The following is a 13,147-nucleotide window of genomic DNA, read 5'->3' on the forward strand; positions in this document are numbered from 1 at the left end:
CTGCATGCGCTATCGGTGTACCAGCTGCCGTCATGAAATTTCTGAGTCGCCATAGGGCTCCGAAATCATGGACTACCCCGAACGCGTATCTGGAATCGGTGTAGATATTGGCTGACTTTCCCTTAGCCAATTCACATGCTCTGGTTAGGGCGACCAGTTCAGCAACCTGGGCTGAGTGAGGTGGGCCTAGTGGTTCCGCTTCTATGGTGTCTTGGTCATCTACGACTGCGTATCCAGTACATAAGTCTCCCGAGTCTGACTGTCTGTGACAACTACCGTCCGTGTAGAACGTGAGTTCTGCATCTTCTAGTGGATTGTCACTGATGTCAGGCCTTGCGGTAAAATTTTGGGTCAAATATTCCATACAATCATGTGTATCTTCCTTTGCATTAAATCCTCCTTCCCCATCACTCTCACCTCCCACCCTTTGTGTCTGACCAGGCACACCTGGGAGAAATGTTGCAGGGTTTAATGCACTGCATCTCCTTATGGTGATGTTTACGGGGGCCATTAATGCCAATTCCCATCTTGTAAACCTTGCTGATGAGACGTGTCTGGTTTGGGCAGAATTCAATAAGGCAGATACCGCATGCGGTGTATGGATTGTGAGGTTGTGGCCTAGCACGACATCTTCGCTTTTTGTCACTAGCAATGCTATCGCTGCAACGCTACGCAAGCATGTGGGGAGGGACCGCGCTACCGTATCTAGCTGAGCGCTGTAGTATGCAACTGGCCTGCTGGCATCACCGTGTTTTTGTGTTAGTACACCTGCTGCGCACCCAGCACTTTCTGTTCCGTATAGTTCAAAGGGTTTCCCATAGTCTGGCATACCTAGTGCTGGTGCCTGCGTTAGGCACTGTTTGAGTCTCTCAAATGCTGTTTCGGATTCGTCTGTATGCGAAATCCGATCAGGTTTGTTTGAGGAGACCATTTCCTGCAAAGGTAGCGCCAATATGGAAAACCCTGGGATCCAATTACGGCAATACCCACACATTCCTAAAAACGTCCTGATCTGTTGCTGGGTTTGTGGCAGTGTCATGTCTCTAATGGCTTGGATTCTATCAGCGGTCAGGTGTCTCAGTCCTTGTGTTAGACAGTGTCCCAAGTATTTTACCTTAGCTTGGCATAATTGCAACTTGTCTTTGGAGACCTTGTGACCTGTGTCTGAAAGATGAAACAGGAGCTGTTTCGTATCCTTCAGGGAAGCTTCCAGTGAATCTGAACACAGCAGTAAATCATCCACGTACTGTATCAATACTGATCCACTGTCTGGTTGGAAAGACTGTAAACAATCATGCAAAGCCTGAGAAAATATACTTGGACTATCTATGAAACCTTGGGGTAACCGAGTCCACGTGTATTGGACTCCTCTGTATGTGAATGCAAACAAATATTGGCTGTCAGGGTGCAGAGGTACCGAAAAGAAAGCGGAGCAGAGGTCAATAACAGTGAAAAATTTGGCAGTGGGAGGAATTTGCATTAGGATGACAGCTGGATTAGGCACTACGGGGAACTGACTCTCAACTATTTTGTTAATCCCCCTTAGATCCTGCACTAGCCTGTAACCCCTCCCCCCACTCTTTTTAACAGGGAAGATGGGACTATTTGCGGTGCTGGACGTTCTTACTAGAATGCCCTGTTGTAGCAAGCGCTCTATTACGGGAAAAACTCCTAACTCCACCTCTGGCTTCAGAGGATACTGTGGGATTTTTGGAGCTATCCTACCATCTTTTACTTGCACAACTACTGGAGCTACGTTTGCCATTAATCCAGTGTCCTGTCCATCTTTTGTCCAAAGCGACTCTGGTATCTGAGATGTCATCTCTTCTACCTGGGATGGGTTCCTATTTGTCATAATGGTGTGTGACATTAATTTTGATGGGGAGTCTAACATGTCTCGTACTTCCTGAGCGTGATTCTCAGGGATGTCCAAGAATACACCTTCAGGAGTACAATAAATGACGCAACCCATTTTACATAGTAAGTCTCTTCCCAGGAGATTAGTTGGTGCAGATGCAGCCAGCAAAAAGGAATGCTTGGTATGCAAAGGCCCTATTGTAATCTCGGCTGGTTTGCTAACAGGGTAGTGCTGGACTACTCCTGTTACTCCCATGGCTGGAATTGTCCTACCAGTGGTTCTCATGCCCACTGTCGAATTTATCACTGACTTGGCCGCCCCTGTGTCTACAAGAAAGTTTAAAGTTTTACCAGCTACATTGATTGCAATTTCTGGTTCGTTTCCAAGACTAGCAATCAACTTAACTGGCTGCAGATTACAGGTATGGCCACACCCCTATTGGGTATGCTGACCTCCCTGAATCCCGCTGGCAGCAACTACTTGTGAGGGAGTTAGCTGGGAACTACCAGAGGCATGCCAATCTCTGTTCGGGGGATATCTTTTTGTTTCCCCTGTATGTGGCTCAAAACTCCGCCTCTGTGGACCCTGCTCCCAATGTCGTGTGTTGTGTTGTTGTCTAGGGGGCTGAAAAGATCTTTGTACATTCTTTGTTCTACATTCTCGTGCAAAGTGTCCCGGTCTGTTACAAGAAAAACATGTTATTACACTTGCCTTACCCACAGGATTCGGTGGTACATACGCAGGCTGCCTTGTGGTCAGCGCCTGTATACTTACGGACATCAACTTATCACTTTGCGATTCCCTGTGCCTAGTGATGTTTCTGTCGTGATCAATAGCAGCCTCTCTCAAGGTGGACACTGACAGACCTCGCCAACATGGCTGCGTGGTCTGTACCCTAGCTTTTAATGTTTCTTTCAAACCATCCATCAGTACAGATACTGCTACTTCTCGATGGTTTGGGTTGGTCTTAATGTCTTCTATACCAGTGTACTTTGCCATTTCTAATAGTGCCCGGTGAAAATATTCTGTTGCCGTTTCGGACTCCTTTTGCTTAATGGAAAATATTTTATTCCATTTAACAACGGCTGGGAAATACTCTTTTAGCTGTAAATTTATCCTTTTTACATTATCCTTGTTGTACACGTCTGTAAGCGGTACATCTTTATCCAATGCACAATCAGCTAAAAACTGAGTTGCATCAACATTGGAAGGTAAACAAGCTCTTAGCAGTATCTGCCAATCCTTGTTGTTGGGTTCTACCGTGTTACCTAAATCCCTGATGTATTTTTGGCTAGCAACTAAATCCTTCCTGGGGTCAGGAAATTCGGACACTATTGTTCTTAATTCCATTCTGGAAAATGGAGTGTACATGGCAATGTTCCTTATGGGAGTGGCTCCAGAGACATCTGTTTTTCCATTGGGGACTGCTATTACCCTTACAGGAGCAATTCTAACAGCCTCTTCCTGTGTAGATTCTACAGCTTGTTGTGGTACAATTGTTTCAGTGTAGTGCATGGTGCCGTACTTACCCGTTGACACGACCTCACCTATCCCTCCGCTAGGGGCTTTCACTAATCTCGTGGGTGTCGCTGTGCCTACTGTGGTCTCTGCTATGGTGGCTGCAAGAGAGAGAGCTGAAATTGTTGCTGAATCGTCTTCTTGATCACACTCCTGAGGAAGGTTCAAAACAGGGTACATCTTGCACGGGTTAATACTTGCATGAGTTATTTGGTTAACATCATTAACATTTACAGTGTTACTAAGAGTTTGTGTTTTACAACCCAGTGCGTTTCTCTCCGCAATCAACTTTTCTCCTGCAATGTATGGTGGGGGAGGAGCTGTGGCAATCAACTTCCTGACTGCCCCAGATCCTGTCGCCAGAGCCAAACCTCTCTGTATCTCACCTTCCTGGTGCCATAACTGTAAATAATCATGATGCTGAATTCGTCTCTTTGCTGATTTTACGAGACATATCCTCCTCCTTAAATTTTGTAACACTTCTGGACTGAAGCTACCTATTCTTGGGAATTTGTCCCTGTCTTGTACAGTCATTCTCTCCCATTCATCACATAAAGATTCGGTGTGAATTCCATATTTTTCACACATTACATATCGTGCCGACCCAACTGGTCGGTTCACAGAATCAACCTGAACCAGGGTTGATCGCCCCCTACCTGAGCAACTGGCCCCCATAGTCTGCAGGTGTTGCTTAGTCCTCCTTGGATCTCTGTATCAAGGTTTTCAGCAAGCCTTTTCAGACAACCAAATTACTCCACAGTAGGCCGGCGGTGGCGGTTTACCGAGTACCCCACTCACTCGCCCACCTCGACCTGATCACACCGACGTGGTGCTGGCGTACTCGATACAGGGCCCCTATGGAACCTTCAGTTTACTGGAACATATGAGGGTTACCCGCAGGACACTTACTCTTTCCAGTAAAGGTGGGGTTGTTAGATAGTTCCTGAGTGACCAGCGAACTTCTCTTCCCGAAAAAATAAAAAATTACACAAATCACGTCAGAATGTACAAATAGCGTTTGTGACCACTTTACTCTAATGGTATTAGGTCAGATCACTAACTACTGCACACAATTACGTGCGGTCCAATCGTTCAGTACACGAGCACTACTTGTCATGTACTGAAAGATCAATGGAATCGATGTTTCCGGCCGCGATTCCTTCAGCAAGAGCTTATGGCCTATATGGGTTCTGCACCAACACCCCAGGCGTTGTGCCACTGGACTTTTATAGCGGACCTTTTTACCTTATGACCTCCTGGTCTTGTTACCTTATGACCTCCTGGTCTTGTTACCTTTACCTTATGGTCCGCTATACTCTAATGCTCAAATATTATTTAACCAGGGATGCCTCCCTGGCCACCGTATATGTCACTTACACGTATGTCCCTTGACGAGTACCCGGCTTTCCTTTTGGTTCCACCTTAAAGTTATATAAACTTTTGTATACAAAACACACTCACTCAACACATGTACACTTTGTTTCTATATCTATTTCTGCGCAGAAATTGTCTTCGGGCCAAGAGTGTTACCAATTAGGAGCAGGATCTGTTAAACTAAATTTCAGATTTTCTAAAAACAGATTTGCGTTATTTACCGCTTCGCGTTATCTACCGCTGTGCGTTAATTATCGCCTTGCGCTAATTATCGCTTTGCGCTAATTCAACTTTTTCGTGACTTGAGCTACGTGAGCGTAACCGGACGCTACGTTGCGTAATGAACGCTGCGTGCGTCTGCCTTTGGATTGCGTACGCTAGTCTTTGTTAGCGACACGTGTACGCAATGCAAAGGATCCACCGTAACACAATATATTTTTATCAATGTAAATGATCCCTGATCATCTACCGCAATCCACACTGACTGCCTTGTATCTCAGACAAACCGTGTGTTTGTTCTATACTTTAACTATCACCTCTACTATTAAATAACAGCAAATCTCTTTTTAGCACTTTCTATCAACTATAAAATTTGGCAAACAGGAATAGTGATATACGAAAAAATGAAATACACAAGTGAAAAGAAATGCAGGTATGTATGCGTACGCAAGACAAAAGAAAAATAAACAGTTTTAAAAAGACACAAGCGTTTTGTTCTTACTTCCGGTTACCGGGTTCCTTCAGCACTCTTTATCTAAGCGAAGCAGACGCTTATCCCGTCAGCAACTGCGAGACAACCTCCCACCCTTTTGCTGGGGGATAATGTCTGCTGATCTACCTAGTGCAGATGTGAAAAGGACCGGACGAGCCCGCAATTGACAATGCTAAATTCCTTTGTCGTATAAACAACCCTTTATGAAGCTAAGAACACTGTACGCTGTTTACTTAAGAAGTACCGTAATGGTACGCTAGTTGCGTAACGATCGCTCAGCCGTAGGCGAGACGCTCAGGCGTCACGTTCGCTCACGGCCCAGGGATCACAGGACACGTTATTGGTTATGTCTAGGGGAAAGATCCGCTGTAACGTAGCGTACGCTAGAGACCACGAGGAGGTCACCAGCGATGCAGACGCTCACAACACTATACCTTTATGTTAAACCTTATACCGATGAAACACACAGAATACCTTAATGTGAGTACAGGGTGTAAATGCAACCTTGTGTAACCTGACTAACTACAAAGCTGATTGAGCGTCACCGACGCTCAAGTGAACACTTAACACTATAGTAAATACACTGATACTGGCTTAGGTTTCCAAAGCCTATTAACTGTATTATATCTAATATACTTGTAAAAGGGGATAACAGTACATATGATACGCTACAATATAACAGAGACCTCCTAACCACAGAACTAAACAATAAATACAATAAGACAATGCTACGCTGACCTAAATGAAATACAATACAATACTATAATACTATAAGGTATTTAAGAGAAAAGAGGAGAGAGAGAGATAGAGAGAGAGAGAGAGAGAGAGATTGGCTCGCAGAAAGACAATGATTATGGAGAGAACTTACGCACAAAGGGTATGATCGCCAGCGCCTCGATATCCAGCTCCCGATTATCAGCAGATAACCGTTGATGAGAGAGTGAGAGCTGGATGTGGTCGGCCTGCCTATTTATGCTCCACACACAATGCAATCTCCTGGTCCTACAATCCCATTGTCCATTGGCCGAAGGAATTCGGCCCTGCATCATAACAAAAGGTCATAGGGTGATTCATACAGGTGGGCTGTGACGATTTCCAACAGCTCAGGTGGGTGGGAAACTGGGTTTCCCGCCGCATACCTGAGTATGTGTAAATCATAGAAATGGACATAAACTTCTTATGTCCATAACTATTCGCACGAGCGATTAATACGCTCCAAACCAACACCGGAATATTGCTAATTAAATACTCTTCCGATGGGTACCAAACACTGCAGTATGATTCCTGTTAGACCCTTCGTACGATGCAAAGAGGGATTCCTCAGCTCTGGGACATTGTACTTTAACCAAACTTACAGAAACTATCAAAGGGATCATGATCTATAAACTACATTAATTGTGAACATTTGTAACTAATGAGTCGCACGCTACGATCACATAAACTCTACCGTAAATGCGCATACTGCGCGTGCGAGTGCACGCGATTGCGGGTATGCGCTTCCACGGGAGAGCGTACGCATGCGCAGCACGGACCAGTGTGCGGTGCAAATATGGCAACGTGCATTGAGACATTTTTCTGACTTTGACATGTTACAAAAATCGGGTTATTATTGTTGTGAGCCATCTTTTCAGAGGCTCCTCTGTTATCATGCTGTTAACTGGGTTCAGATCACAAGTTGTACAGTGTGATTGGTGTGGCTGGTATGAGTCTTACCCGGGATTCAAAATCTTTCCTTATTGTGTACGCTCGTCCGGGCACAGTATCCTAACTGAGGCTTGGAGGAGGGTCATAGGGGGAGGAGCCAGTGCACACCACCTAGTCCTAAAGCTTTTACTTTTGTGCCCTGTCTCCTGCGGAGCCGCTAATCCCCATGGTCCTGACGGAGTCCCCAGCATCCACTACGGACTACGAGAAATAGAATTATCGGTAAGTAAATTCTTATTTTAACAGTAGTTGGCGTGCTGACTTTTTAAATTAGTGCCAACATTTTACACCGCTACGTACAGCGAACATGCATTCATTCACTTCATTCCCTGCCGCAGTGGAGCTTACAATCTAATTTCTTTACCAAACAGATATTTGGTGGCAGAGCCAGCTTACAGCCTATCTGTTTGCTGGAAACCAGTGACACTGATGAGCCACACACTGACCTATTCGTGAGGTCTGACTTACATTAGAGAGGTGTTGGTAATAAATGCTAGCCCGCAGCATAGTAACGGCTGAACTCTTAACTATCCACAGCAATATAAACAGATCAGTGACCAGCATAGTTGGCTGTCAAAAGCAAACGCAGAGGGGGTTTCCAGTTGCCTGGAAACCCCCCTCCTCTTGGTAAGTGTCTCAAATTATGACAATAGCAGTGGTTCCGTATATAATATGATTATTAGAGCTGCCGCCACAACATGCCGTAGCAGCTTCTTCTACCAAGTTTGCTGTATGTGTGGATCTGAGTCCTCTCATCAGTGCACTGGACCAGAGAGTAGCTATCAGAAAGTAGAGACAGATGCCTTACCATGAGGTGGGAGAATGTGAGCTTAGAAAGTGCAGTACTGTTATTTATTAAGGTATGTTTAACCTTTTCCTGACCACTTATCTTATTTATATTAGGTAAATATGTTTGATGCAGCCTACACACAGACCACCTATAGTGTTAAATTGTAATACTATATTCCATACAGTGTATAAAAAGACTTGTTCCAATGTTCTGCAGAGTGGGAGATGGTGGATTGCATTTTGGACCCCCCTCTAGAAATCCTGTGTTTGCTGCTGGCTGTGCCCTATTTTGTTGTATTTTGAGAATGCCCAATGGGAACGGACCGGCCTGTGCGACTATGTGAATTGTACAGGAATATACAGAATGAGGAATATCAGGTGAGTTAATCATCTTTGTTTTTGTATTTTCAGGAGGTGGCTCCAACCCGTTCCAGCACCTAGAGAAAAGTGCGGTTCTCCAGGAGGTAAATACTTCTGTCCTATCTGGACTTTGACAGAGCAAGAAATGCTAAGTGTAACTGCTACCTACACTCAGCGGAGGCAGCAACTATGTGGGTTGGTCTTATACTGAAGAATAAGGCCCCAACATGCGTGTCGCTATGGTTCAGGCTTATACTGATGAATAAGGCCCCAACATGCGTGTCGCTATGGGTCGGCCTTATACTGATGAATAAGGCCCCAACATGCGTGTCGCTATGGGTCGGCCTTAAACTGATGAATAAGGCCCCAACATGCGTGTCGCTATGGGTCGGCCTTATACTGATGAATAAGGCCCCAACATGCGTGTCGCTATGGTTCAGGCTTATACTGATGAATAAGGCCCCAACATGCGTGTCGCTATGGGTCGGCCTTATACTGATGAATAAGGCCCCAACATGGGTGTCGCTATGGGTCGGCATTATAGTGATGAATAAGGCCCCAACATGCCTTTCGCTATGGGTCAGGCTTATACTGATGAATAAGGCCCCAACATACTTTTCGCTATGGGTCAGGCTTATACTGATGAATAAGGCCCCAACATGCATGTAGCTATGGATCAGGCTTATACTGATGAATAAGGCCCCAACATTCATGTAGCTATGGGTCAGGCTTATACTGATGAATAAGGCCCCAACATGCATGTAGCTATGGATCAGGCTTATACTGATGAATAAGGCCCCAACATGCATGTAGCTATGGTTCAGGCTTATACTGATGAAGAAGGCCCCAACATGCATGTAGCTATGGATCAGGCTTATACTGATGAATAAGGCCCCAACATTCATGTAGCTATGGGTCAGGCTTATACTGATGAATAAGGCCCCAACATGTGTGTCACTATCAGTAATGTCGCTGATTCTTCAGGGGGAATTCATTTCTCAGCAATGACCACAAAGTGCTCTGAGAATATCGGCACCTCACAGACACCAATGTTCCCTCACACTCCCATAGAGGTGTGCAGGAAGATGGGCGATGTTGTACTACCGGTAATCTCAGGGGTATGCACAGCCATATATCACAACCGCACATTACCAAGAGTTGTATTCCCTCTATAGTAAATTGACGGACTGTATATTGCTCACCCCCTCCCCATTGTAACATCTGTAGTGCCCTCAAGATGGCCGCCTCACCTGGCACTCTTGTAGGTGGGATGTGCAAACTCGGGATGTGAAGATTCTGTGGGTATTTGTTTAGCATCTTTCTATACTTTATATTTCCTCAGTGCGTGTCACATTTCCATGTATTTTGTATCCCACCCATCATAGCCTATTTAGTGCACCCAAGATGGCTGCTTTTGGGGCTGGGATGAACAACCGGGGAACCATTGATTTTGTGTATCTGCCATTTGTGTATCGTATTTTGTCAGCTGGAACTCCCAAAGGTTTAATCATATCCAAGTATTGCTTATCTCAACCAGTATAACCTATGTAGTGTGTCCAAGATGGCTGCCTCTCTTGGTCATTTAATGGACCTGATGAACAATTCATAGAACTGATTATTCTGTAGGTATCTTGTTTGTACATTGTATGGCACTTTGTATCTCCCCATGTATTTGGTGCTCCATATATTATTGTTCCCACCCATTGTTGCCTGTGTAGTGCGCCCAAGATGGCTGCCTCCTCTGTAATATGATGACTTTACTGCAAATGTAAAGTGCCTTCAATCTCCATGGAGAAAAACGCTATATAAATATTGTTTCAGCTGGCATGTTAGATGCCTCCACTATGTAGATTACGGGTAGTATATATCAAGATAAAATAATTGTTCCTATTACAGTGTTCATTCTAGCACCCTGCACCTTTCAAAACACGTGCAGTTCCTCTTTCCTGCCTAGGGTGTCACTCTCTGCTCTGGTGCTTCTCAGAACACTCTGCTCTGTATCTCGGCACTAAAATACAGAGCAGAGTGTTCTGAGAAGCATCAGAGCAGAGAGCGACACTCCAGGCAGGAAAGAGGAACTGCACGTCTTTTGAAAGGTGCAGGGTGCTAGAATGAACACTGTATTAGTCTTTATGATGTCCCATATATAATTATAGGTCTACTTGCACCTGAGCTAGGGATCAGCGAGCCCATGATCCGCCGCCTTTACACGTATTTGCCAAACAGGTGGATATATTATTATGGCCGTGCATATAACGTGCCGCATCAGCCATCATGTCTCCATGTATCCAGATATAACTGGGAAAATTGTTCGGTTAAGGAAACGCACCGACCGATATAGTTTATAACACTTCTCCATACGATACCATTTAAACTGGTGTATAGATTTTATGGATGGTTATTATGTAGCTCAGCTTGCAAGTATTTGCTTGTGCATAAAAGAAGCGTCGTGACATTATTGTGTGCTAATGATGTTTCTGTCTTCATTGTTAGGCTCGTTTGTTTAATGAGACTCCGATCAACCCCCGAAAATGTGCCCACATCCTGACCAAGATATTGTACCTGATAAACCAGGTTTGTGTAACCTACCGGTGTCTTGATTTGCAGGATATGTGTGTTCTATTAATTAATAGCATGGTGTATTCTATAATTCCATGAACACATAGGAGGATAGTCTTCAGAAGGAAAGATGCAAACGTTTACTCCTGCAGTCGGGGCACACCTTATGAGTAAGCGCTGGGCACTAGGGGAAAAGCAGACGACTTTGGCTCCGGGTCTAGTTTGCCCGGCATAGTAGGTGGCAGCAGGCTTTATCATTTTATTCCAAGTTTGGTAGGTATTTGGGGATTCAGGCTACGTATCAGTAGATGCTTCCCCTTGGTGACCTGCATGGCGCCTCTGACCCCTTATGTTCCGGGATTCTCCTAGGTATGGTTATATTCTGAAGAAGCCACCATCTCTAAAGAGATGGATCCAGTACCTTCTCCTTGGTGGGACATAGCTATGTCACTATGTCTATGCTAATACCATACAGAGTTTCTACAGGGGCTGCCATGCTCTCCTACTACCAGCTGCCGGGAACCAATACCCCATCCTACTAGCTCATTGATTGGCCTGCTGTATAGGATCCATCTTCTGAGTCTGCGGGGGAGGGGGGGGGGGGGGGGGTTCTGGGGAGGTTTCACCATCTCATTATACCCCTTGGCCATATTGGTTGTATGGGGCTGTATCTATTGCAACTGTTAAGCTGTAGCGACTGACAGTCGTTCCTAAATTACAGCAGATCTCCCTTGAGCCCGGAACAGACCAAATTGAACATGCTGATGACCTAATGATATGTTGTATGGATAGGTCGCAAGCGATTTATCTCTGCTCCTGTACACACTAGAACAACCTTCATGCCACTCCGTTCTAGGGAGTTGGTCCGACATGTCGCTTGGTCATCTGACGGGCATACACGCTGTGCAATAGGCACCAGGTTGCAGCGAGGACGCTTGGTTTGATGTGCAGCACATCAAACCACGTAACTGTCGCGAGTGATCGCGGGAGCGCGCAATCCTGCGTACACACTGAGCGATATGTCGTTCCAAAACGGCATTTTGGAACGACATTGCTCCAGTGTGTACCCAGCTGTAGCCTGCTGTCACACTGGAGATTTATTTTAGGTGATATTATGTCTGTAAAAACCACAGCTGAAAGTGCCTTCCTGTGGGCATCTATTAGTGGCTTTCCTTTACCACTAATGGCTACTTACTGAGAATTAACCCTGATGGAAAATTCTGCTCTGTTGGAATCAGTGAAACCTGGCAATTGAATGTCACACAGTATTGGAACAAGTGGGGGTAATTCAGAGTTGATCGCAGTAGCAAATTTGTTAGCATCTGGGCAAAACCATGTGCACTGCAGGTGAGGCAGATATAACATGTGCAGAGAGAGTTAGATTTGGGTGGGTTATAGTGTTTCTGTGCAGGGTAAATACTGGCTGCTTTATTTTTACACTGCAATTTAGATTTCAGTTTGAACACACCCCACCCAAATCTACCTCTCTCTGCACGTGTAACATCTGCCCCCACCTGCAGTGCACATGGTTTTGCCCAACTGCTAACAAATTTGCTGCTGCTGCGATCAACTCTGAATTAGGCCCAGTTGCTCCAGTGTTGGCAGAGTTGTGGCCCAGTGGACTAACGGTCATGGAAAAAGCGGCACTATTGAAATCCATGGCATCTGACATTTAGTTGGCGCACTGAAATGCTTTCTGCTGCGATGGTAGTGTCGCTTTGGCAGTTCTTCAGCTGCTATTTGATTCTGCTCTAAAATGTGGCGCTTTTTCATGGGATTTTTGAGGGGTGATACACAAAGGTAAAGCGGCAGAATCGGTTATCTGCAGTTTACCCGCGGCATATTGTTCTGCCCTGAGCAATTCAATTAGGAGGCGCATCTCCGTGCGTTAGGGGGATCAGTATGAAATACCTACAATCAAAATCCCGACAACAACTGACCGAAGGTCAAAATACAGACAAGGTCAAAATACCGAAATTTAAAACGTTGACAGGTCAAAAAGTCGACACACGTTTTTCATTGTTTTTTTGGGTGTGTATGTCGACATCGGTTGACATGTACACCGTATAAGTCTACCGCGTCCCCTTACATGGCTCGGGCACGGTGCCTCGCTGCGCTTGGCACACTATTTCCCCTCCAGGTCCACTGGGATGGTAAAGTACGAACAAGTCGGTTTCAATAAAAAAAAAATCATGTCGACATAGTAAATGTTGGTATCTTGACCATGTTGGGATTTTGACCTTATCGGAATTTTGACAGTTGGTCAGCGGTTA

The 13,147-nt window shown here is 45.2% G+C and overlaps 1 protein-coding gene across 1 annotated transcript in view; it reads left to right on the plus strand.

Annotated features, from left to right (window-relative positions):
- The window catches only part of COPG1 (COPI coat complex subunit gamma 1), a 47,853-nt gene that overhangs the window by 13,660 nt on the left and 21,046 nt on the right, over window positions 1-13,147 (plus strand). The window contains exons 2-3 of the mRNA XM_063941157.1: window positions 8,367-8,419; window positions 10,809-10,889. Coding sequence (XP_063797227.1) covers window positions 8,367-8,419; window positions 10,809-10,889 — 134 coding nt within the window. The remainder of the gene's footprint in view (window positions 1-8,366; window positions 8,420-10,808; window positions 10,890-13,147) is intronic.

This window comes from Pseudophryne corroboree, chromosome 9 (genome assembly GCF_028390025.1).
Source record: "Pseudophryne corroboree isolate aPseCor3 chromosome 9, aPseCor3.hap2, whole genome shotgun sequence".
NCBI classification, from domain to species: Eukaryota; Metazoa; Chordata; class Amphibia; order Anura; family Myobatrachidae; genus Pseudophryne; species Pseudophryne corroboree.